General features: G+C 34.1%; 1 protein-coding gene across 30 annotated transcripts in view; it reads left to right on the plus strand.

Moving 5' to 3' along the window:
* FUT8 (fucosyltransferase 8) overlaps window positions 1-25,956 on the plus strand; it is a 461,812-nt gene that overhangs the window by 339,986 nt on the left and 95,870 nt on the right. For all 30 annotated transcript variants that reach the window (XM_056810912.1, XM_007473055.3, XM_056810923.1 and 27 more), the window contains one exon: window positions 1,215-1,329. In XM_056810912.1, coding sequence (XP_056666890.1) covers window positions 1,215-1,329 — 115 coding nt within the window. The remainder of the gene's footprint in view (window positions 1-1,214; window positions 1,330-25,956) is intronic.

Consider the following 25,956-nt stretch of genomic DNA (forward strand, 5'->3'; position numbering starts at 1 on the left):
ATATCACCTTGGTCTCTGGGGGAAAGCAAGATCAGACTTAATGTAGTTTCTACATGGCATTGATCCCACCAAGTTCATTTCCAAAGGCAGCATCTCTGCTGGCTGAGCTTTTGTCTTAGCTGCCATTGGGGTGGGTCCCAAAGATTGCTGCTTCTGGCTCCTCAGGTGTTGGGCTAGCTGCAGAACCAAGCATAAGCTCCATTCCTTGACTACTAAGTTGGTAAATGTTGAAGGATATGTGGTAAAATTGGGCCACTAATGGAATGCCATCAGCCTAGAAGATGTTAAAGAGAGAGAATGGAACCAGGTTGACTAGTGTTGATTAGTGCTATTTGAATATCTGTCTCCCCACCAATATCACCTCTGTAACTGCAGCTCATCAGATAGGTTCTTCCTTGCCACTTGGGTGGCAAATCAGAACAAGTAACAGAAATCTTCTAATGCTCCAGATCTCCCTTAAGATGTTGCCATTATCTGTCATTATGACTCTCTCCAGAAGCAAGCTCCTCAGCACCTTCCATATGGGGACTTGCATCAGAGGCACCCTTTGCATGCTCATAAAGACTGGGCTCTTTGGCCAGTCACCATTATATGTGATACTACAGATCTCTGTTCAGTACAGCTTAATTTTTAAGAATATGATACATTCAACCTGTAACTTTGCTTTCTTGCTTGTTCCTGGTTTTCCTTCTGTCTCTGTGATTTTGTACACATTCTAATAAAATTTAAGCAAATACCTCAAAGCCAGTTCATTAGATTGAACCAACATATGAGTCCTGATAGAACTTGCCCTTTTTTATATCTCTCCAGCTACTCATGATGACTAAATATGAGGACACATGTGCAGAAGCTAGAAAAACTGCCTTTAGAATTTAGAAATAGGTACTGTTTGAAGTTTCATCTAGTGTTCTAAATATTTTTGTCTCTTCTACACCAAGATATAAAGTAGACCATTTTCTATACTTAGAACAAATATTTGCCTCAATACTAAAAATTCATTAGGAATGAATGTGGATGTTAAAGGTCAATTATACAACTCTGTCATCTCAATGAAAAATGAAAAGTAAATATTAGGATAATTATCATATATTAATTACCTCAAAGTGTTTGATATATTTATGAAATTCGAAGATCTGATTTTATTAATTAGTTCTACCTAGATTTCTGATATGATATTTTTGAGTTAGATGTCTGTTGTTAACTTGTTTTTATAGGTCAATAATGACAGATCTGTACTACCTCAGTCAAGCAGATGGAGCTGGTGATTGGCGAGAAAAAGAAGCCAAAGGCCTGACAGAATTGGTCCAGAGGAGAATAACCTATCTTCAGGTAAGAAAGTTAGGTTAAGCAGTAAGCTGGAATTAAGAGGATGAGCAAAAACACTAAAAAGGGTTGTAAAAGTAAACTTTTTAGCATAGAAAAATATATATAACAGCAATCACAGTTGACCTGTGGATAAAAGAAGCACTGGGAATACAAAAATAAAAGCAAAAGTAGCCTCTGCCCTCCAAGAGCTTACATTCCAAACAGTAAACAACACATATGGTGGAATCATTTTATGGATTTTTCTTAATCATATCTCTGATTCCAACTATATTTGGTTTTCTCACATAGTAGACTCTTTAATAATTAAAAAAGAATAATTAGATTAAAGTGATACTAATAATATAATGTCCTTTCCCTGTCTGAATGCTTCTTTCTATTGCCATTGACAAATAGTTATTGAGGGTAGTGATCTTTGATTATCTTCTAAGATTGGGGAAGTTGATGCTAGTATATATTTCAGGGAACAAATTTTTATACAGTTAAACTAGAAAAGATAGAAAATTCAATATTTTAAGGAAAATATTAAGAACCAAACTGATCTTGACATGCAGGTGTTTCTTTTTTAAAGCCTTTTCTTCTGTCTTAGAATGAATGCTGAGTGTTGGTTCCAAGGCAGAAGAGTGGTAAGGACTAGCCAGTAGGGGTAAAGTAACTTACCCAGGGTTACACAGCTAGGAAATGTCTAAGGTCTGTATTTGAACCTAGGATATAGGCTTGCCTCTCAGTCCACTGAGCCACCTACCTACCCCTTTGCTTATCTTCTAAGATTGGAAGAGGTTGAACCAAAATGATACCCGGATATAAATGTGCATTTCAGGTACAAAGTTTTCCTGTAGCTAAGCTAGGAAAGATAGAAAAACCAAAATTTAAGAAGTCCATAAGAACCAAACTGATCTTGACATGCAGTTTTGTTCTCTTTTTCTCACGGCCATTCATCAGAGGTGTCTGTAGAATGAGAAACACTTCACCTCCTGTAGGGAAGAGGTAATTATCCCTTATCAACTTGATACTCATTCAATGAACTCTAAACAGCTGGTGGTGCAGAACTGTCATCCTCATTTAAAATGGTAATAGCTCTGTTTTCTGAGCGTTTTCCATTTCCACATGTTCATTAAATTTTATCTCATAAAAATGTTATCTTTAAGCTGTGATCTGGTCACAATCTAATCCCCACCCCCAAAACCCCCACTGTAACATGTGCCTACCACCTGCTTCAGTTAGTTTCTGTGTTTTTTCCTCCTGATTTTAAGTGGCCAAATGTTCTTAACTCAAGTGCTAATTCTTGCATATGATTGCTGATGATTATTGTTCCATATTAGAGAATCTAACTTATAAATCCCTTTGAGGATTTTAACCTAGAAGTAGTTTTTTTAAAAACTCCTTAAATTGCTATAGCAAATTTAACCTTAAAATTTTTTCTTTACTTTTCAGCCTTATCATTCATATTCCACACATCCTCATTTTCATTCAGTTTTCAGTGTGAGTCATTTCTGTGTATTTAAAAAAGAGTTTTGTATAAAAAATCTTTTATGGTGAAGAAAATACTTTTTCAAAAGTTCTTTGAGCATGAAGTCTTTTTATGTACTAAAAGAGAGATCTTTCTGTATTGAAGGGGGGCAGAACTCTTAGAGAAAAATAGATACAAAAGAGAATTTCTGCCTTGATAATCTTGTTCCTAGAGACATTGGAAGTAACATTTATTAAGCACCTACCCTGTGGCTAGATACTCTGCTAAGTTTTAAGAAGAAAAAGATAGTTCTTGCCTTCAGGGATCTCACAGTCTAATGAATGAAATAAACAAATATTTATAAACTAATAACCACTGATTGCTTGGATATGAAATTCCTTTTGTGACAGCATAGAAACGAGTTGACAAGATACTTCTTATAGTTTATAAACACATCTTTATATTAGATTAGTTTAGAGTTCACATGCCTTTATTCTACTTTCACAAACTATAATCTAGCCAAAGTAGAGAAACCTTAATTTTTTTATCTTGGCCCTCTTTATCATTCATATCTGTGGATTTGTTCAAACCCTTTTCCCTTTGCACAGAATGAACTGCTTCATCATATATAGGTAATATAAGATTTAAATTACTTTCCAATACTTCAAGTATTATTTTTTAAAGTTTATTATCTGACAAAAGAGAAGCATGTTTCTAAATTTTTCTACACGTTCAAAAATTCCCGCTCCATCAAAGCATCAACAGGAAGGAAAAAAGAGATGGAACTCTACACAATTTATATCCTGTCAACACGTAATGACTGGAAGTGAGTGGAGTTTTGCTGGGAATTGTAGTTTTGCAGGGAATCATAGTTTTTAGGGTAACAGATTCAAATGACACAATCCCACTGGGATCCTTTGGGAAACTTGTCTCCCCAATGGATCATGTAAACATAACCAACTTATAAATTACAATAATTTGGGGATAAAAGGAAAAGAGAACAAAACCAATGATTGCTAGGCACATAAACAAAAAGCCAATTAGGGGGCAGTCCCCTTTGGCATAAGAGTATACATACCAAAAAAAAATGTATCACAACCCTCCACAGTTTAATCAATTATACTATACTGTGGAGGTTTCTTCAGACATCTTCATGGTGCCTTCTTCAAACAATTCATCTTCTAGGTTCAAAGAGTTATTGAGTTCCTTTTCCTGAAATGTTTCTTCCTTAAAAAATTTTTTAGTTTTATGACAATTATGTAATTCTCCCCCTGAGTAGGGTGTAGTTCTGGGAATTGCACTTTTTTCTGGGGATTGTAGTTTTTAGGGTAACATTCAAATTATACAGTATATATATACACACACATATACACATATATGTTATGTGTATGTATATATGTATATATGTATGTATGTTTGTATGTAAAGAATTCTCCCAAGAGAATATTGTCTCCTTGAGGGCAAAAATCATTTTCCCATCCCTGAACCTAGAAGAGCTCTAAAAGTTCAATAGCTTTCTACCCATCTATCTATCTGTCTGTCTGTCTGTCTATCTATCTATCTATCTATCTATACGTCTATCTATCTTAGCTATCTATTGATAGAGATCTATCTTTGTCTCTATCATTTGCATATATTTTAATAAAGCATTTGATAAGATGCAAAGGAATAAGCATTTTTATAGCACCTATTATGCGCCAAGCCCTTTCCACAAATATTATTTCATTCAGTCCTCACCACAACCTTGTGAAGTAGGTGCTATTATTATTTGCATTTCACAGTCGAGGAAACTGAGACCCAGCAGAGGTTAAGTGATTTGCTTAGAGTCACACTATGTCTGATAAGGGATCTGAACTGAAGTGTTCCTGACTCCAGGTCCAGAGCTCTATAAACCTAATTGAATAAAGGAATAGATAAAGCATCAAAAGACTTTTTAAAAAATACTACCTTTATTCTTAAAATCTTTTGTGAGTATGGGTTCCAAAGCAGAAGATCAGTGAGGGCTAGACAATTGGTGTTAAGTGACTTGCCCAATGTCACACAGCTTGGAAGTGTGTAGGGCCAGATTTAAAAGATTTAAACCCAGGTCCATAGGTCCACTTATCTTTGGGCCTGGCTCTCTATCCACTAGACCTCCTAGATGACCCTAATTCCTTTCTTTTAAAGGAGATTAAAACAATTTATAGACCATTAAAAAAAAACTATAGTAATCGAAGATTCAAATTCAAGATTCAAAAGATTAATCATTAATGATTTAAGGTCACCTTGGCAGATGGTCTTCAGTAAAGTGTTCCAAGGATCTGTGTCTGATCTTATACTGTTTAAAAAATTTTGTCAGTGTCTATGATAAAAGCAAAGATGGAATGCTTATCTTATTTGCATATATCACAGATGCAAAGGATAGCTAAAAGCACTGGATAACAGAAACAGAATCCAAAAAGTCTTTAAAGACCAGCTCATTGAGCTGAATCTAATAAGATGAATTTCAGTGAGAATAAATGGAAAGTCTTGAACTTTATTTCAAGAAAATTAACTTCATATGTATAGGATTGGGGATCATAGTTAGGCAATAATTTGTCTGAAAAAAGATGAGCTTTTAGTGAACTGGTAGCTCAATATAAGTACACAGCAGCATATGTGAGCACATGTATAATCAATAGCAAATTGTTTACCATCTCAGAGAAGGAATAGGAAGCTTAAAATGTCAGGGAAAAAACCTCCAAAAATTGTTTTTCGCATAAGTGGGGGAAAAATAAAATATTAATAAAGAATAAAAAATGCACAAGTGAACTTAGGCTGAATGAAGAGTTGATAGTTACCAGGAATAAGGAGAGTGATAATACTATTGTCCCTACCCCTGGGCAAACCCATCTGATATATTGTAGTTGATTTGGGATACCCTGATTGAAGAAAGGCTTTAATAAGGTAACCTGATGATGAAGAGCCTTGAGTCTCTGTCAAATTATGTGATCACTTGAGGATACTGGAGATGTTTAAACTGGAGAAGAGAAGATTCCGTATGGTCACAATAGCTATCTTCAGATATTTGAAAGATTGTCATGTGGAAGGAAGATTAGATTTACTTGGTTTGCCATTTCAGGGGAGAACCAGGAAGTTACAAAAAGGCCCATTTACATATTTAAAAAAATTCTTACTTTCCCTCTTAGAATCCTTTATTCTTAAAATCCATTGTGAGTATTGGTTCCAAGGCAAAAGAGTGATAAGGGCTAGGCACTGGGGTGTTAAAGCCTAGGGTCACAAAGCTAGGAAATATTTGAGACTGAATTTGAACCCAGGATCTCCCATCTCTAGGCTTGGTTCTCAATCCATTGAGCCACCTAGCTGCCCCCTTAGTGCATTTTTTAATAGTTTTAGTTGTTGCTTCCACCATAATAGGGTAGTAGGAAAGAAAAGGAACATGTTGAATTTAAGATGTCTATGGGACATGCAAAACTAGATATCTAATAGGCAGTAGGAGGTGTGAGATTGAAGAGAGAGAGAAAGAGAGAGAGAGAGAGAGAGAGAGAGAGAGAGAGAGAGAGAGAGATTAGAGTTGGACGAGTTGATTTGAAGGCATGTTATGTTTCCTTTTTTTGTTGTTGTTCTTCATTTAGATTTTTGCAGTCATATTTATTGTTTTCCTAGTTCTCTATATGTTACTGCATCAATTGAGAAAAGTCTTCTGAATTCTTCCCATTCATCTTTTCTTACAACACAGTAACAATCCACTATATTCCATTACAAAAATTTGTTTCAGTTAGCTAGTTAAATATTGCTATATGGCTAACTATGTGCCAAACATTCTGCTAAGCCCTGAAGCTACAAATATAAAAGAGACAATACTTGGCTTCAAGGAGCTTACATTTGAAAAGTGATGGAAAAAAAATACACACACACACACACACACACACACACACACACACACACACACATATTGAAGGAATATCAGCAGCTCTCATTGATCTGAAAGACAAATCAGGGAGGATGGTAAGACTCAACAGTCTTAAGAGAACAACAAAGGAGAGTGGCAAGTGAAAGCTTTGGGATCTGCTGGGTCACCATTCTGAACTCTGTCTTTTTGTTGTGAAGGGAACTACAAAAGAGATAAGCTACTACTGCCCTTCTGTTGAATTGGCATTTGCAAATGAGACGCTATAATTACCATTTTTTTCCTGCTCTTATGATTCCTTCTAAGTAATGGAAACACCAAGTTTTGTTAACAGCAATAAATGTCTTCTGAAGTTCCAACACCTAAATCTCATAATCTCTATTACCCACCTACTTGAGTGAGGTAGGAGAAACAGGGCTAATTCTGGGAGAGGGCAGCTCGATTGTTCAGTGGATAGAGTATCAGACCTGAAATCAGGAGGGCCAGAGTCCAAATTCAGCCTCTAGATACTTGTTTTTGACTGAGCAAGTTGCTTAATCCCATTTGCTTCAGTTTCCACATCTATAAAATGAGCTGGTGATGGATAAGGCAAACCACTCTACTATCTTTTTTCCAACGAAAATCCCACATATGGTGACAAAGAGTTGTACACAACTGAAAAACATCTCAAAATAATTCAGGAAGAATGTTTGGGGGAAATTTTTATTTAGACATTTGGATAGTTATAGCCTATTTTGAGCAGTTTCCATATTCATTTTTCTAAAATATATTCATTTAACTAATTCCTTACCTTTATTCTCTAAGTATGATGAATTGTGTTATCAATGTAATTATTGAAAATGAGGAATTTAAGCAGACAACTAGTTTTCAGAAAAAGTCCTTTTCCCCTTTAACTTGGTGGGTAATGTCCACCTCTCTCATTAAAGCCACATTCATAATGTGGAATCACCACTTCTGCCTACGATTTAATACAATAAAATATAAATGATGTCTTCTCTCCCTCAATTTTCTTTGTTGGCACAGTACATTGGAAAACAAGTCATTTCCCTTCTGAAAATCTGTTTCTAATTTCTAGCCTTCCTTCCCCATGGTTCACACACCTGTTTAAACTCACTCAGCAAATGATGCTGATACTCTTGACTTCCTATATTGCACATTTGTCAGGATGAACCAACTGAGCACAGTTGGGGATACTCTGCCATATTGCCTCATTAAAGTCCATTTGGTTATTGCTAAAATATAAGCTGATGATTAATCTTCAGTGAAGAAAACACAGTCACATTGTGAGAAGTGGGAAGGCCCAGGTCAGTTCTATATGGTAGGCAAAAAGAGGAGACAGATACAGTTTTGTTGTAAGCACTGGTGGAGTTTCTCAGAAATTCAAGAATATGGACTTATTCCCAGGCCTGTTTTCATGTGTTCCCACATTTGTTCATCTTCCTTATATTCCACAATTTTAGATTATAAACAAACTGACTGAAGTCCAGAGTTTCATTTCACAGGACAAGGAGCTTGTCCTAGAAGAGTTTTCATATGCTTCAGAAAGGGAAAAATCTAAACTCATGGTTTGCAAGCCAGGAATTCAGATTTTTTTTTTTTTTGGTCTTCTGTACTTACTACATGACTAGGTTGGTACAATACACATTTCACTGAGCTTCATTTTTTGTGTGAAATAATCATCTTAATAGAGTTGTAGAGAGATTTTCTGGATGGATGAGGGAATGTTTGCACTGCTTAGAAATCCTTTGCAAGGTATTCTGGAAATATGAAGAATTATAGTAATTTGCTTTTAAGCATGGAATAATAAAAAACAGTACACTAAAGGCACATGTCTTTAATAATATCCTAAATCATCTTGACATATTTTCACCATCTAAATGGCCTATTTACATCACTTTTAAATAATTCAAACCATCCCACAGTTTATTTTAGATGATTACTTAGGGATTTAGAATAGACGATCAATAAAAACTCTTAATTTTGTCAGATTTTCACTGCTAAAGATCAGTTTTCCTTTCATAGTTCATCATTGTCATTAAAAAGCATGTTCAATTCAACAGTCATTTATTAAGTTTAAAAGATAGAGTTGGACTATATATTGGCCTCTGAGGTTTTTCTAGTTCTAGATTTAATGTTAAATGCTAGGGAAGATACAAAATTTAGATAAATCTTTAACCCCTTCCCTCATGAAATTATGTATGAGAATATAACATATATACATATAATATGAAATAATATGCATAATATAAAATGTAAACAACTTGCCAAATAAGATTTGAATTAAAATGAAAGCCATTTTTTTATGTAGGGAGATCAAGAAAGATGTAAAAGTAAAAATTTGAATTAAGGATTTGAATAAGGATTTGAAATTCAGCAAATGAAAATGAGAAGGGATGATATGAAAACTCATCTTTTTCAGACCCTTTGCTGGTTCTTCATCTACTTTGTGCCCATTAACTGTGTATGGCCTGTACCTTCTTTTCTATATATATTCTCCCCTTGATTTCATCAGCCCTCAGGATTCTGGTATTATCTTATTGCAGATGATTCCCAGATTTGAATGTCCATCCTTAATCTCTCTTGCTGTCCAGGCCTATATTACTAACTTGTTGCTCTATAGGCATCTGAAGATCATTATATCCAGAACAACACTGATTATCTTTACCTCCAAACTCTCTATTCCTCCCAACTTTTCCTGTTATTGTAGAGGGTACCACTTTCTTCTTAGTTATCCAGGATTGTAACCATGTCATCCTGGACTTCTCACTCTCACTCTTACATCTCAAATCTCCATTCTTCTGCCAAATCTTGTAGTTTTTAATCTTTATAACATCTCTTATATACATCTCCTACTTTTTCTTCACACAACCACCACCCTAGTACTGATCCTTATGACCTCTTCCCTGGGTTATTGAAATAGCCTTCTAATTGGTCTCACTGCCTCACATTTCTTATTACTCAGGGAATTCCAGTGGCTCTCTATCACCTAGAGAAGCAAATAGGAACTCCTTTGTCATTTAAAGCTTTCATTAACTTGACCCTTTCCTAACTGTCTCATATTCTTACATTTTACTTCCCTTCATGCATTCTGTGATTCCACTTGACGTTTCTCAAAGAAGATGGCTCATTTTCTGTATCTGTGCCTTTGCAATGGCTGTCTGAAATTCCCTCCCTTCTTCACACTGTTCTTTAGAATCTCTAACTTCCCTTAAGACTCAATTCAAATTACCTCCAGTAGCCATTCCTGTTCCCCAACAGATGCTAAGTGCTTTCCCTTCTAAAGTAACCTTCCATTTACTCTATATATTTTGTATATGCCCATTGGTTTAGACATAGTAACCTAAAAGTCTTAGTGAAACTTTTAAATTATAAATCTGTGTAGATGCTGATGATACAAATACCAAGTGAGATAGTTCCTGCCCCCTCAAGGAGCTTACAGTGTAGTAGAGGGAATGGGGACTTAGGAATAAGGATTCTGGTTTGTGGAAGTCAAAAGGGTAATGAATGGAATAGTAAGACATTCAATTTATTTGGCCATTCTAGGAGCCGTGGTAATGCTGATTCTGAGAGCAAGTGAGAAGGAAAGTCAGAAAATGGCTATGCTAAAAGAAGGGTCACATGTAGGGTCAGCATAAATCAGAATAGGTTGGCATCTGGGCCAGAGTTCTGGAATTCCCTAGATGATCTTTAAGGTCCCTTTCAGATCTGAAGTTTGAAATTATGATGTAAACTGCTCTTTGAATTTCCACCAACAGAGGGGAATAGGGACTACATGCAGTGCTTGAGTGAATGTCTCTACCTATCAAGAGCAGATTACTGGGGTGCTACTAACCCAGACTAGCTTATGGGAGAAAAATGTAGAGGCCTGGTGAATCAGTTTATTTCACCTCTTTGTCTCTGGTTTTAACTCTCAGGGCTTACAGATCTCTGGTACTGATTGATCTTGAACCACCTGAGTTTTCACTTGACTCCATGACTTTGCTCTTGTCATTGTGCTGCTAATAAAAATAGTGAAATGAAAACAATAATCTAAGCCCAGGAAAGGAAGATAATAAACTGGCATTTGGATTATTGAACTTGAGATATCCAATTGAAAATACCCTAAAAACAGATCAGAGGATCACTAAATTTCAGGAGGGGACCTCATTGGCTTTCTAGTCAATTTTTACATAGAATTCCCTTTTACAGATCCAAATAGTAAAAACTAAATAGTAATTCAATTTTTTCAAGGAACTTATACTCTGAATACAGGAGACAATACATAAAAGCAGATTCCTCTGTTAGGTAGAATAGCCTAGAAATCCTAAGAGTACAGCAGTGGGGCATATGGCAAGGTCCAGGTATCTTTAGGTTACTAGAAGACCAGTGGGAAAATAAGGCGTGTTGATCCTCCATCTCACCAGAAGTAATAGAGTTACTGACTTATATTTCATCCAAACCCTGTGAATAATCAAACTGTTCCCCCCCAAAAAACTGAAGGGGGGTGGAATGCCTCCAGTGGTAAAATTTCCTTGTCCCTTGGCTATCCAGGTTCGGTTTTAAGGCTGGTGAGAAAGTACATAGGAAATGCAAGGGGGGTGGGTGACCCTCATAGTATTGGGTCTTTCCAAAAAACTGGTTGTCCAGTCTCTTCCTGAAGTCCTTCGGGGGTGGGGGGGACACAATAACTCTCAACATAGCCCGTTCCACTTTTGGACAGTTATAATTGTTAGGGAGCTTTTCCTGATATCAATTCTAAATTTGCTTCTTGGCAACTCCTACCATTGGTCCTGGTTCTGTGCTGTGGGGCCAAACAAAACAAATTTAATCTTTCCTCCATATGACAGCCCTACGAGTACTTGAAGACAGCTGTCATATCCCCTCTGAGAGTTGGCTCCTATAAGCTAAAAATACCCAATTTCTTCACCTCACACCCAGATGTGTGTCTCAGAAGAGAGGTCTCAGCTGGAGATAAAGATTTGTGAGTCATTAGACATACTTAATAGATGAAGGAAAAGGAGAGGATTAGTTTGCCAAGGGAGAAAGTATGTTTAAGGAGGCAAGGATATGTACAGAACCACATAGTAAGCATTTGCACAGCCAGCACATAGTCATTACATAGACAGGCCCCTTTACCCTTGTATCTTGACATCTTTTCTTTGTCAGTATGATATATTCTCTTTAGTTCTCAGGTCTTATAAAAATCCTTTATAACTTGAAGCTGTATCTGAAAGGGTTTGTTTTAACCTAAATTGCCACCCACTTTCCCCAGGACCTTGATTTTTCTGTATGAAGTACTGTTTTCAGAACAGATGATTTCAGAAGTCAAACTGCTATACCTTTTTGGACATCATGGCATTATGCAGATTATAGGGGCTCTGATTTGTGTCTTTATGGGAATATTTTTGTGGCTATTATGGCTGGAGTCTAACCTCTTTCCTTTAAACATAATTGTATTTTATATGTTTACTTATAAATACCTTCTTCCACTAGATGAAAATCTATTAACAATTGTCGTATATTTTTATTTGTCTAATCTTTCTCTTGAAATGTATAAATCTTGGAAATTAGAGAAATAAAACTATAGGTCATATCCCCATAATTATTTCTTTTGTATTTAGTCTAGTATTAAGAATCCTTCTTTTACAATTTTCTTGTAAGTAAATGAAAGCAAAATATTTATTTAGTGCTTACTATGTGCTAAGTAGGGAGGATACCACTCAAAGAGCTTATATTTTAATAAGGAAAGACAACAAAGAAAAGGCAGTGGTGGCAAAGTAAGGGACATTTTGATTTAGAATATTTTAGGGAAAGTTAATAGAGTTATGGGGAAATAGATTGATGTACCCTTTCCAGGAGCAATAACAGACTTTATTTGGTTATAGTTCCAGAAGCAGAGGCAGATAAGGGACACAGGATACAGAGTAGGCCAGAGGATCTACTAGACAATTGAGAAAGCCATCAGGGTCCAGTCAGATAGAAATAATATAGGACTTTTTTCTCCTCTTGATTTCAAGACTATTGAGTATAAATTTTTGTTTTTTTTACAATAACTGTGAATATTTTATTTCCTTCAGAGAATATTTCTTACAACAATTATTACAATAACTCAGAATATTCCTTTTATTTCTTTCAGAAAATATTCCTTACGATTATAACAATAACTGAGAATATTGTCTTTCAAGAAAGTACTGTTTTGTCTTTAGAGACAAAATCTCCCTTAGGGGAGATTAAAGGGTAGGGGTTAAATGTTGTTCCTCGAGGGGCTAGAATTGAGTATAGATTTTTATCAGGGAATAGATCCTCACTTTTATTGATTTAATTAGGGAAATTTGCATTATTTTAAAATATGTTCTTAATTCTTTGTATTATTCATAACCATTAAGCTTCTATTCTTTCACATATACTCTCTGTGTGTATATGTATGTATATGCTTCTTTTTTTTTTTAAACTCTTCCCTTCTGTCTTGTAATCAGTACTGTGTATTGGTTCCAAGGCAGAAGAGTGGTAAGGGCTAGGCAATGGGGGTTAAGTGACTTGCTCAGGGTTATACAGCTGGGAAGTGTCTGAGGCCAGATTTGAACCTAGGACCTCCTTGTCTCTAGGCCTGGCTCTCAATCCACTGAGTCCATGTATGCTTCTTTTTTTAAAAACCCTTATCTTCCATCTTAGAATCAATACAGAAGAGCAGTAAGGGTTAGGAAATGGGTGTTAAGTGACTTAGCTAGGGCCATATAAATAGGAAGTGCCTCGAACTAGATTCGAACCCAGGACCTCCTACTTCTAGTCCTAGCAATCAACCCATGAGCTACTTGATGCTCCATATATTTCTCTTTATGAGATAGTTTTTTTCTTTTATATATTTCCTTCCTTTTTATTCTAAATTAAACAAAAAAAATTAGTATTTAATTTATATTCTAGAACTGAAGGAAAAAAATTTATATGGAAGAGCAAATTTGCAGCTATATAGATCTTACTTTCTTCTTATAAATACAACATGTTACCTTCCAAAGCTGTCTTGCTGATTTGTGATTCCTTCTGGTCTTCTTTTGATTTTCTTAAATTTTTTTTCTTTTTTTTTTTTGGCGAGGTACCCTATCCATAACCCTCACTAATTAAAAAAGCTACTTTGTAACAACTCTACATAATTAAGCAATGAAATTCCTATATTGTCCCTATCTAGAAATACATGTTTTTTTCCTAATCTTGAGTCCACCTCCTTACTATCTGGAAGAAGGTAGCATGTTTCATCATTGGTACTTTGGAGTTATGGTGGGTCATTACACTGATCAGAGTTCTTAAGTCTTTGTAAAATAGTTTTACTTTAAATTATTGTTTGTATAGTTTGTTGAATAAAAATTTCCCTGGAGACTAAGAACACGTGATTGTTTTAAAAACTTTATGAAATGAAATATAGTGAACCTTTAAAAATGGAAAGTGCTAGAACATTTTTAAAATGATGTATATTTATTTTACTATCATCTGTTTATAATTCAGTCATTAGGGTCTAATTGCTAAGTGACAACCTTTATTTTCTTATAAAAGTACTTTTTGGATACCATTGACTGTGTATTAAACCTTGAAAAGAAGGACCAAGCCCTCATCATCCTCATTATTATTTATGCTTAGTTTTATAGTTTGCAATGCATAATGTATATGTGTTATATATAATGTATACATACATACATACATACATACATATATATATATATATATATATATATGTTTTTTTTCTCATTTGATCCTCTTTCCTTTTATACATAAAATAGTTAAGTTAAATGACTTCTTCCGGATCATATAGCTGGCAAGTGTTTTAGTCTTGATGTGAACCCTAGTCATTCTGAAGCAATATCAGAAATTGTATTTCTCCTTTAATCCTTCCTTCTTCCTAGTTTTGCTCCTATTGAAAATGATCTTCTATTCACCCATAATCACAACTGAAGCTTTGACTTGATTGACTCTTTCCTCTCCCTTACCCCTCATGTTTATTCCATTACCAAGTCTTATCAGCTCTCCCAGCATAATATAGCTCACATCTTTTTTTATCTACCCATAAGGACATTCCCTTATTCTGGCCCTCATTACCTTTCTCATGGATGATGGCAATACTCTCCTAATTAATTTCTTTCCTTCCAAGATCTCCTAATATAGATAATCTTGGTCTGGTAATGCCTGTCTCTTTCTCTTGAAACTCTATGACTCTCTTTTGCTTGCTTTTAGTATAAAATATAGTCATTCTCGGTCACCGAGAGACTACCACTAGTATAAAATCCAGACTCCTTTGTTTGGCCTTTAAAGCCTCTCATAGTCTCACTCTAACATTATCTTTCCACACTTACTATGTATTAGTCCCCTCCAGAGATTCTACATTTCAGCCAAACTGACCTGTTTGCTATTCCTTATTGATGATATTTCATTTTCTGACTTGGTGGTATTTGAACCTCTCTGCCTTCCCACCTCCATGCTGCCTCTCTCTTCCTCTTTCCTTCATAATTTAGTTCAAGAACCATTTTCTTTAGGAACCCTTACCTTGATTTTCTCATTTGCACTTAGTATCTTTCTTACAGTACTCACTACTTATTCTGTATCAAATTCTCTCTCTCTCTCTCTCTCTCTCTCTCTCTCTCTCTCTCTCTCTCTATATATATATATATATATATATATATATATATATATATATATATATACACACACATGCTGTTTCTTTCCAAATGAATGTGATTTCCTTGAAGGCAGAGGCTCTTTCATTTTTATCTCTCTATCTACAATATCCAGCCCAGTTCCAGAAATATAGTAGGTGTTTAATATATGATTAGGTAGCTAGATCTGATAGTATAGAATGTTGGTCAGGAAACTCTTGAATTCAAATGTGGCTCCAGACATTTACTAGCTGTGTTACCCCATACAAGTCACGTTTAACTCTGTTTGCATCAGTTTTCTCAGCTGTAAAATGAATCAAAAAAGAAAATGGCAAACCACTCCAGTATCTTTGTCAAGAAAATCCCAAATGGGGTCATGAAGAATTGGATAAGACTGAAATAACTGGCCAACAACAAAAAATGCAATTGTTGAACTGATTATTTAGAGCATTTTTTTGAGTTGAGTGGGGGGAATTGTTCCCTATATATCTACTGGCTATGTTTTCTTGAATTCTTGAAGAAATATGAGCCAAATTGTATAACTGTGGTTCACTGAAATGCCAGCCTTGAAATGAAACTTTTTGCTAAATTTTCCTGACGCCTATAGTGTGTTCCATTAGAATAATTCCTATTGTTTTGCCTGAGGCTCTTTTTAAAGAGTTTTGTTTATTCAGCAGCAGCAAAAGTAAAAACAAAAGTAATAGTAATTACTATGACAGAATAGGAAAGGCCATCAGTTTAACCATATCAAGACTTTTCATTGTCTGTTCATAACAATACAAGAAATAATTATTTGAGTCACAGGGCTTTTCCCGTTTAAATAAAATTGTCAGAAACTAAGGCTAAAAAAGTTGGGAACGAGAACATGATTCCACATGTCAAAAATTTAAGATTTCAAAACAGTAAAAAGTCAGTTTAATATTTTACCATGGGTATGTGTGTGTGTAAGACTAGCTTGGGTCCTATTTTGCTAAAGGAGTATAAATATCCCAAATTGGGTTTTGGATTTCCAAAAGCATAAATAGTAGCACTCAGTAGGACAAAAATTGCTCATTATATTTCTAGTTAATAGATGAGGAAGATCCCAAGATTTCTTTCAATTAGAAATTTAAAAAAAGCCAAACCCAATACAAAATGCTTGAGGATTAAGAAAATGAAAGGTAAGTCCCTTGCAGGTCTTCCAAACTTTTAAATCTTGTATTCTATCTGTTCTTCCAGTTATTTACTGCAGGACCATGGAATTTCAGAAGTACAATTTTGGTTACAGGAAGGGTCAACCTTATTTTACAGAAGAGAAAATTGGGAAGCATTAAAAATCAAATTACCATGAACTTCCATAATCATTAAAAACAATCAAATGTTTTAACTATATATTGTCAAAGAATATTTTAGCACAGTTTTAATGTATTTTAAATGAGACTAAAACTAATGTTGATTATAAAAAGCATATATAAGATTAAGATTAACAACAATAATTTTTCTAGGCCCCTCAGATTTTTTAAGTAGGAGAGATGATTTGGATAAGTCATGACTCATCAAAAGCTGCCCAGAAAAAATTTGAACTAGTGCGTTCTTTATAAATTCCTGTAGAGTAGGCAGAAAGGTTCGAAATCATTTAGAGAATCTTAAAATATTAAGGGAAAGGGGCTATTAACATTTTAGAATTGTCCCCGATGAGGTGAGGGTTTCTGAAAAGGAAAAAACACAATGCCTTTCTCTTGGTGATTTAGATGGTATGAATGTTTTCTGAAGGATATAAGCTGCAGTTCATTGATAGAATCATCTTCCTTTCTCCCAGCTGCCTGTCCTGACTGTGGAGTTTTGTTGCAAAAACTTGGAATAAATGAGTAAATGCAACAAGAACTGTTAATTTGCTGAACAAATAATGAGAAAGTCTTCAGAACATTTAAGTCTCAAAAAAGAGTGACCTCTCAGTTTTTGAGATGATTTCTTCTTGCTTATTGTTTGGAAGATATATTGGATAGAATACTATCTTCAGATTCAGAAATAATGTGGTTTCAATTTCACTTTCTGACACATTATTAAATATACAGCCATGGGCAAATCATGTAACCTTTCAGTGTCTCTAAGCAACTATTATAAGACTATAAATGAAAGAAGAGGATGTTAAATCAGTTTACTTTATATATGTATATAATTTATGATATATAGTTTGTGACTATATCATTTTATATATAATTTATGGCATATGTATATATACATATAGGCAGTTATTGCATTTATCTGTATAAATGTCCACAAAATTGTCCATAAAACATTAAATATAAAATTCTAACAGTTTAAAAATGTACCTTTAAATAATTTCAATCTTAACCCCATCAAAGAGATAAGAAGAAAAGGAATATATTGAGGAACTATGTGACAAAACTTATTTTGTAAAAATAAAATATATCAATAAATTTTTTTTAAAAATGATAAAATTAAAACCACATGTGGAAAAATGAATTATGCATCATTGCTTCTGAAGATGCTTTTAGTAAGTCTTCAAAAGATGTGCCTGTACTTTAATACTTATTTAGTTATAAATAACTTTAGTTATAACTTATTTACAAATTTACTTATAATTTATTTAGTTCATGGAACTTCAAGCGAGTCAATAAGCATTTAAGTGCCTTAGAAGTTCCAGACACCATGCTAAACCTTGGGCATAAAAAGAAAGGCAAAAAATATCCTATCCCTCCTCACAGTCTATTGGGGGAGACAAAGGCTTCTTGTAGAAAGTGGGAGTTGAAGGAATCCAGGGAAGAAGGTACGCAGAGATGAACAGAAAGGAGTTTTTAGACATAGAGGACAGCTAATGAGATTGCCTACAGTTGGGAGATAAGAATATTTTGTGCAAAGAACAATCAGGAGACCATTGTCATTGAACATTAGAAGTTTCCTATGCTGATGATGCTACATCCCAATTCCCCATATATTCTTTTTATACGTTTATACTCATGCAAATATATAGATCTCTGAGAAAATAAATTATGTTTTTCCCATGAATAAAAAGAGCATGGCATAGAATGCAAGATAAATTGTGAATGTGAAAATCCTATGTGGAATAGGTCTCAGCAGGCTATTATTATCTCTGTCAGCAATTTTAGCAAAAGTTATTAGAAGTGATTTGTTTGCTCTAGGCTTTAGAAGAAGGTAGATGATTTAATAGTGTAAGATTGTGGAGTTATTTGTTAAGCAGATAAAAATCAAAAGTTAGTTTACGCTTATTCTTATCTATGAGACTTCTTCCAAGTAGACAGAAATGAATAATACCTGTTGTTTTTATCCAACTCTGATAGAGCCTAACATTTATTAAGAACCAACTATGTGCCAAGCACTGTGCTAAGTGCTACGGATACAAAGAAAAGCTAAAGACAATCCCTGCCCTCAAGGAGCTCACAATCTAATGGGAGAAGACAACGTATAAAAAGAAGCTTAGGTATGAAAGAAAATTGGTAGAAATATATATAGTATAGAATAGTATATCCTTATAGTCTGCAGTATACAGAAAAGTCATCATTATAAATCTTTTATTTAGGGACTTTAAACTGCCCATTTACCTGGCAGCCCTACTTCCTTGTTATTTGTCCTGAGTTTGTTGCTTCATTGGTCCTGGTCACTAATTGAAAGAAGTCTCCAGTGCATCTCTTCTCTGTCTCACTCTCAATCTCCTCCCTCTACTTTGTTGTCATCCCTGTATTCCTAGTATCAATCTAATTTAGTCATAATGCATATTTTTAATAAATTTATAATAATGCTCTTTGCCAATATTTTATTTATTTATTTATTTTTGTGTTTATGTTTTTGTTTTTTGCCATCAGTGTTTACTTGTTTATATATATATATATATATATAGTTTTCTTTCTCTGATTCTCTTTTTCTTCTTTATTCATTTTTAATTTGTGAAGTAGGACCAAGTTTGTCATTTCAGTGGTGTAAACTGCCATCTTTCTCTTTCTTTGAAAATCATTTATGTGTGGGCAACTGGGTAGCTCAGTGGATTGAGAATCAGGCCTAGAGACAGGGAGGTCCTAGGTTCAAATCTGGCCTCAGACACTTCCCAGCTGTATGACCCTGGGCAAGTCACTTAACCCCCATTGCCTAACCGTTACCACTCTTCTGCCTTGGAACCAATACACAGTATTGATTCTAAGATGGAAGGTAAGGGTTAAAAAAAAAATCATTTATCTAGATTAGGGAGTTGGACTTTTCCATTTTTTTCCCCTATAGGAACTAAGTTATGGCTTCTTCAATTTCTCTTTCTGAAATAGATATTAAAGTTTTAAAAAATGATTCTTCAAGTACTTGTAATACTACATTTCAAGTCCAATAAATTTTCAGCTATTTAATGCATATTTAACTGGTAACTATAATGTTGCCCATTTATTATTATGCTAAATATTTTTAATATTTCAAGGGGTATGTGTTTCTGCAATTTATTTCACGAAATAAAGAATCTACTTCCAAAATTTTAATATTAAGAACAAAGTTGTACCTTCCCAGATTAATATGAATGGAAAACATAAGATCATAAGATTTATTTGGGAAATTATATAATAGTAAAAATAGCTTTAAAGAGCCGATATAGAACTCTTTTAATATGTACATAGTGAACATAAGAAATCTCTAAGAAAAACCTTTCACAGCTCATTCTTACTCACTGAATTAACACATTACTTTCTATTCATAACAAACAGATAAATCGTATTTTACTTTGAAACAATACAAACTTAATCTTTTCCCCACTTTCATATGTACAAAGAAGAGATCCTATTCTTGCTGACAAAATCTTTTTCTTTCTTTCAATCAATTTCCTTAACTATATTTTATTTGTTACAAGATCTGGGGTATCTCAAAAGGGGGTGGGGAGAAGAGAAGAGAGTACCATAGGGATAATGAAAGGAAAAGAGACTATATTAAGCAGGCAGTATTATTTTCATGACTGGCCTTGACCATCTCAAAATTTTTTTTTTAACTCTTACCTTCTGTCCTAGTAACAGCTCAGAGACAGAAGGGCAAGGGCTAGGCAAACAGGGATAAGTGACTTGCCCGGGGTCACACAGTTTGGAGGTATTTAAGCTGCATTTGAACCCATGTCCTTTACACTCCAGACCTGGTGCTCTATCCAAGGAGCCACCTAATTGCCCCTTAACTATCTCAATTTAAGTCATCTCTTCCTAATAAACAAGCACATCATTTAATCCAAAAATGCATTTGTGTGTGTGTGAGATTTTTTTTTCTGTCACATTTAGATTAAGAGAGTATTTTGTCTCATGTACTTCTGTATCTTTCATAATTTTACATTCTTTACAATTTTGCTGTTAATGTATATAGTGTTCTCCCGGTTCTGCTCACTTTACTTTGTATCAATTCATACAGTACAAGTCTTCCCAGGTTTGTTCTGAAACCATTCCCTTCATCATTTCTTACAGCACAACAATATTCCATTATATTCATTAACTATAACTTGTTCAACTATTCCCTGATTGACGGATTTTTCCTCAGTTTCCAATTCTTTGTCATCACAAAAGGAGCTGCTATAAATACTTTTATACATATAGCTCTGTTTCCTCTTTCTTTCATCTCTTTGGAGTATAGATCTGCTATCTGTATCACAAAATCAAGGGTTATGCACAATTTAATAGACCAAAAATATACATTTCGTTTTACACTTCTAGTTTGTCTAGAAGTGGACAAGGTACTTAAACATCATATCTCTAGAATTATGATCAGAGTTCTTAAATGTTTAAAAGTTGGTTATCTTTATAGTATTGTGAATTATTCTTCTGATTCTACCCACTTCATTCCCCATTAGTTCATATAAGTCTTTCCAAGTTTCTCGGAATCTATCCCTTTCATAATTTCTTAGTTTGCAATAATATTCCATTATCTAAGAGATTCTTAATCCATTTTTTATCATGGACCCCTTTGGCAATCTGTTAAAATCCATGAATACATTGTCTCAGTACTATTTTGAAATGCATAAAATATAAAATAGTACAAAAGGAGCTAATTATATTGAAATACATTCATCAAAATCTTAAAATATGTTCACAAGGCCTCCTGAAATCTATCTACAGACCCGTATATGTCCAAGGCATCCAAATTAAGATCCCTATATTTTATTTCCTTATGATAACTATAGCCATTTACCTATTGAAATCCCTTTCTCTCTTAGTTTCTGGTTCTTTGCTACAACAAAAAATGGGTGCTATCAGTATTTTTTTACATATGTGTCTTCTCCCTCTTTCTTTTATATATATGGACCATAGTATGACTTTATATAATAAGGATTATACCTGTGATTGCATGGGTATAAGCAGCTCTCATGTTAAGAAACTTACCTGGCACCTTCTCTGCAACAGACTTAGAGATGTACCTGCAACAGTGTTGGCAAACTCAACTAGATGGAAGGGCCACAAATTGCCTTCCAGAATGGTTAGATCCAGTTTTTCATGGAGATACTTCTCCTATATGACTAATTCATTTTCCCTTTTGACCATTTTTGCTAATCTCTTGAACAGGAGGTTGAACCTTAAGACTGTTTTAACTAGAATTTCTTATTGCTAATAATTTGGAGCATTTCTTCATGGTTCTTTTGTTGTTTAATTTCCTTGTCAAATCTATTCCACTGATAACATTTTTCTACTTTTTAACTAGTATTAAGTAGTTTTCGTTATTATTGTTTTATAACATCATTTGAGATGTTGAAGTATTATTCATTTTGTTTCATTTCTACTATTTTTCAATTTAAATTGCCTGATTCTGTAAAATATTCCCTTGGTGGTTTCATTGGTATAGCACTAAATCTATAAGTTAACTTTGGTAGTAAGTATATTTGGAATGGCCTAACCTTTAGCACTTATTCATCTGTTTACTTGAGTTCCTTATTTCTTTAAGTAGCATTTTTTAATTGTATCTTTATAAGTATGAAGTATGCTTTGGAAGATTGAATCCCAGATATTTTATGCATTTTTCGGTTATTTTGGATGGAACTTCCTTTTTCGCTATTGCTTCCTGGATTTTACATTTTCTTACAAAAATAAAATAAGTAATAAATATTCTGTTGATTTAAGGAGCTTTACTTTACAATCTATAAAATTACCTAAGCTATTAATGTCAAAATTAGTTTTTTTTAATTTTACCAATTACTCAGATAATAGCAGGGAAATGGCACAATCTTGTTTTAGTTCTTTAATTACTGGGAAATTTTCTGTTGTTTCTCCGTATAAAATAGAAATAGTTTTAGATTTGTAGATATTTGCATCATTTTTAAAAGATAGTTTTATATCTTATCAAATGCTTTTATCCTCATCTATTAATGTGATTATTGTTTTGCATACTTATATTTATAGTGTGACTATATAATAGGAATTACACCTGTGATTGCATGGATGTAGAAAAGATGCCCTTAATATGATTGTTCTCTTATTTGTTAACTTAATAATACTCAATATATTTCATTTCATATTTGTTCCAGCTTGTACTCAATGTATTAGATTTATTTTGACCATGTAAACAACTAGAAATTTTCCATTCTTTCTTCTTTCAGCTTTCTCTTTCTCCTCTCATTTTTTTATTTCTCAAGTCTTTATCATAGTTTTTGATTGATGTTGAATTTATTTCATGTTTGTGCTGCTTTGATTCTTAAATCATTTTAACCATTTGACCTTTTCTTTCAGTTTCTGATTAAGGATATCAAGAATTTCTATTACGCTTTAATTTTCTGTATTCTCTTCCCTAAATTTATTTTTGTAAACTTTAATTGAGTTGTTTAGGGTTCGGTTTTCTGTTGCATGAATTAGCTGTTATAATTTTGCTGTGTGTGTGTGTGTGTGTGTGTGTGTGTGTCTGTGTCTGTCTGTGTCTGAGAGAGAGAGAGAGAGAGAGAGAGAGAGAGAGAGAGAGAGAGAGAGAGAGAGAGAGAGAAAATTTTCAGTCATTTTCTCAATCTGCTTCTGCCACTTTCATATTATCCTTAATAATATACCTAAATAATTCTACCTTCGCTTCTGCCTTTCTTCTTGCCATGGGAATTATTGCAGAATATACCATTGAATGCTTTTGTGTTTTGTAAAATATTATGAGAGAATGGTTTTGTTCATAATGGTTATAGTAGACACCAGGTTTAAAAAACAAAACAAAACTTGGTAAGGATTGTTAATGAAATAGGCTTTGGTGTTATTATAATGATGATCTAAAGGGAGCTTGTAGTGAAGGTAACAGTGTTGTGATATAGGAGCCCTGATGAGTTGACTCCTACTTTTCTTCTCTCTTCCTGGGTAATGTTGTTGAAGGGTGCTGCTTGGGAAATTGGGATTCCCCTGTCTTGTGAGGGTGATGGGAAGGTGAAGGGAGGTCTCCCCTCTCAGATGATATAAGAGGTTCCTCAGATTTCCTGGGCACAAGGATTTTACAGAGACAAGTCTCCCCGAGTCTTTGACTCAGTGGGGAGGGATCTTTAGTAGCACTCTAGCAGATCTAGCCACAACAGATACCCTTCTTTTCGCTCCAACCAATAAGCCCCAAGAAATCAATCTGACTGTATGTAAGTTTTTATGAGCAATAATTATGAGGAAATCGGGGGATTGGAATGAAGAAATTGGAGTCCCTAATTGGTCCTTCACTCGGGGAGCTGTTCAGTTAAACCGAGTTTCACCAACCCCTACCCCCTAATTCTCACAAACATACCTTTAATACTATAAAAGTCAGAGCAGGTTCAAAGGGCAAAGGGAGAGAGCTGGGCTCTCAGGCAGACAGTCTGCAGCCTTCCCAGGTTTGAAGAGTTTGACACTGTTGAGATGTTTCTTCAGGTATTAAATTGATGAAATAACTTAGTGGGAGTAATTTCTGGGTTATATTCAGATGAATCCTTTTATGGTTCTTAGCAAAGGTCCCCAGCAGGAAAATCCTTCCAGCCTGTTCAAGGTCTCTGCTTAAAAGCCTCCTGAGTTCTTTATAGGACTTGCTAAGTCTTCTCTTCTTCTCTCCCAGCATCCTCTGCTCCCAATGGTCTTTGCTGTCAGTCACCCTTCTGTCACTTTTCCATCTTTACCCCTTTTGCAATCTGCCCTTTTAGTTCAAATCAACAAATGAGATAATATTTGTAAAGTGTTCAGCACAGAACTTGAAACACAGTAGGCACTGCATAAATGTTAATTATTTTTGTTGATGTTATTACTTATATATAGTTCTTTTAATCATATTCATGTTTTCAGACTGAAAAAGATCTTTTCATGTTTCTAGTCTAGATAGTTTTATCTCATTTTTTAAATCAATAAATAGATGCTATGATAAGCACTGGGGTTGTGAAAAAAATGCCATTTTACATAGTGTTGCCATTTTTAACTCCATTATGATGACTTTATTATTTTTTATTATTTAGATTGGTCTTCTCATTTATTGTTTTTAGGAAATTTTTGGTGTAAGGTCTTATTACTATTATAGAGTAGCCATTGCCTTTCTCTTTAAGTTCTTAGAGAGTTGCCTATGTCACAGAAAGGTTATGTGAGTGGCCTAACACAGTAACAGGGACAGTATATTTTAAAGGAAGAACTTGAACCTAAATCTTTCTGTCTCTGAGGTTGGTTCTGTCTATTTACTACACCCTGCTTCTCAGTCAGAATATTACTAACTTAGTCTTGAGAGGGATTGTTTTGAGCTGGGTTTTTTAAAGTTTTGAGGTACATCAAAAACCTCTCATATATTACTTGTTATCAATGACCATGTTTCTTCTTTTAAAATTTAATTTAATGTCTAACTAACATGTATTTCTCTCTCTTCAAGCCTCTCATCCTATTGGGGAAAAAAGAGAAAGAGAAAATGAAAACCCTTGTAACAAATACACATTGTCAAGCGAAATTGTATTCCTTCTTAAGGCATATCCAAAAATATACGTCCTGTTCTGCATTTTTTATTCATCACCTCATTGTCACCAATTTATCATTGATCTTCTGGTATAATGGCTTTCATCAAGATTTTTAATTTCACATTTGATCTAAATTGCACTTATTGTTTTGGATTTATTTTGATCATATAGACAACTAGAAATCTTCCAAATCTTTCTTCTTTGGATTTTCTTTTTCTCCTCTCATTTCATTGCATCTCAAATTTATATCATATAGTTTTTAATTAATGCTGAATTTTTATTCTTATTATTATATCAATCAGAGTTTGTAAGTCTTTCAAAATTCTAATGTTATTAAACTATACAAATTCTTCTCCTGACTGTTTACTTCATTCAGAATCAGTTCATACAATAGTCCAATGTTTCCCTAAAATTGTCCCTTTTCATCATTTTCGCAGCACTTTTTTTAGCTATTTCCAAATTGATGGGCATCTAACCATAATTTAAAAAAGAATAGTCATTATTTTTATTAATAATAAAAATAATATTTCAGATTCATAACCTGCTGCTTTATTGTGGCATATTATTTATATTTATTTGGAAATAATCCAGGTTTGCCCACTAAAAAGGTTATATAATCAATATAATTTTAGCAGCAAGTTATATGTGCATTCAGAGGACCAGCTTTGATAATTACAGGATAGGCTCATCACTAATTGGCTGGCCACTACATAATTCATTATTTGGTCATGACAAAGAAAAAGGAAAGGAAGGAAATTAGGAAGGAAGAAAGGGAGGGAGGGAGGGATCAATGTGGCCCTCTTCT

Source organism: Monodelphis domestica, chromosome 1 (assembly GCF_027887165.1).
Source record: "Monodelphis domestica isolate mMonDom1 chromosome 1, mMonDom1.pri, whole genome shotgun sequence".
Lineage (NCBI taxonomy): Eukaryota > Metazoa > Chordata > Mammalia > Didelphimorphia > Didelphidae > Monodelphis > Monodelphis domestica.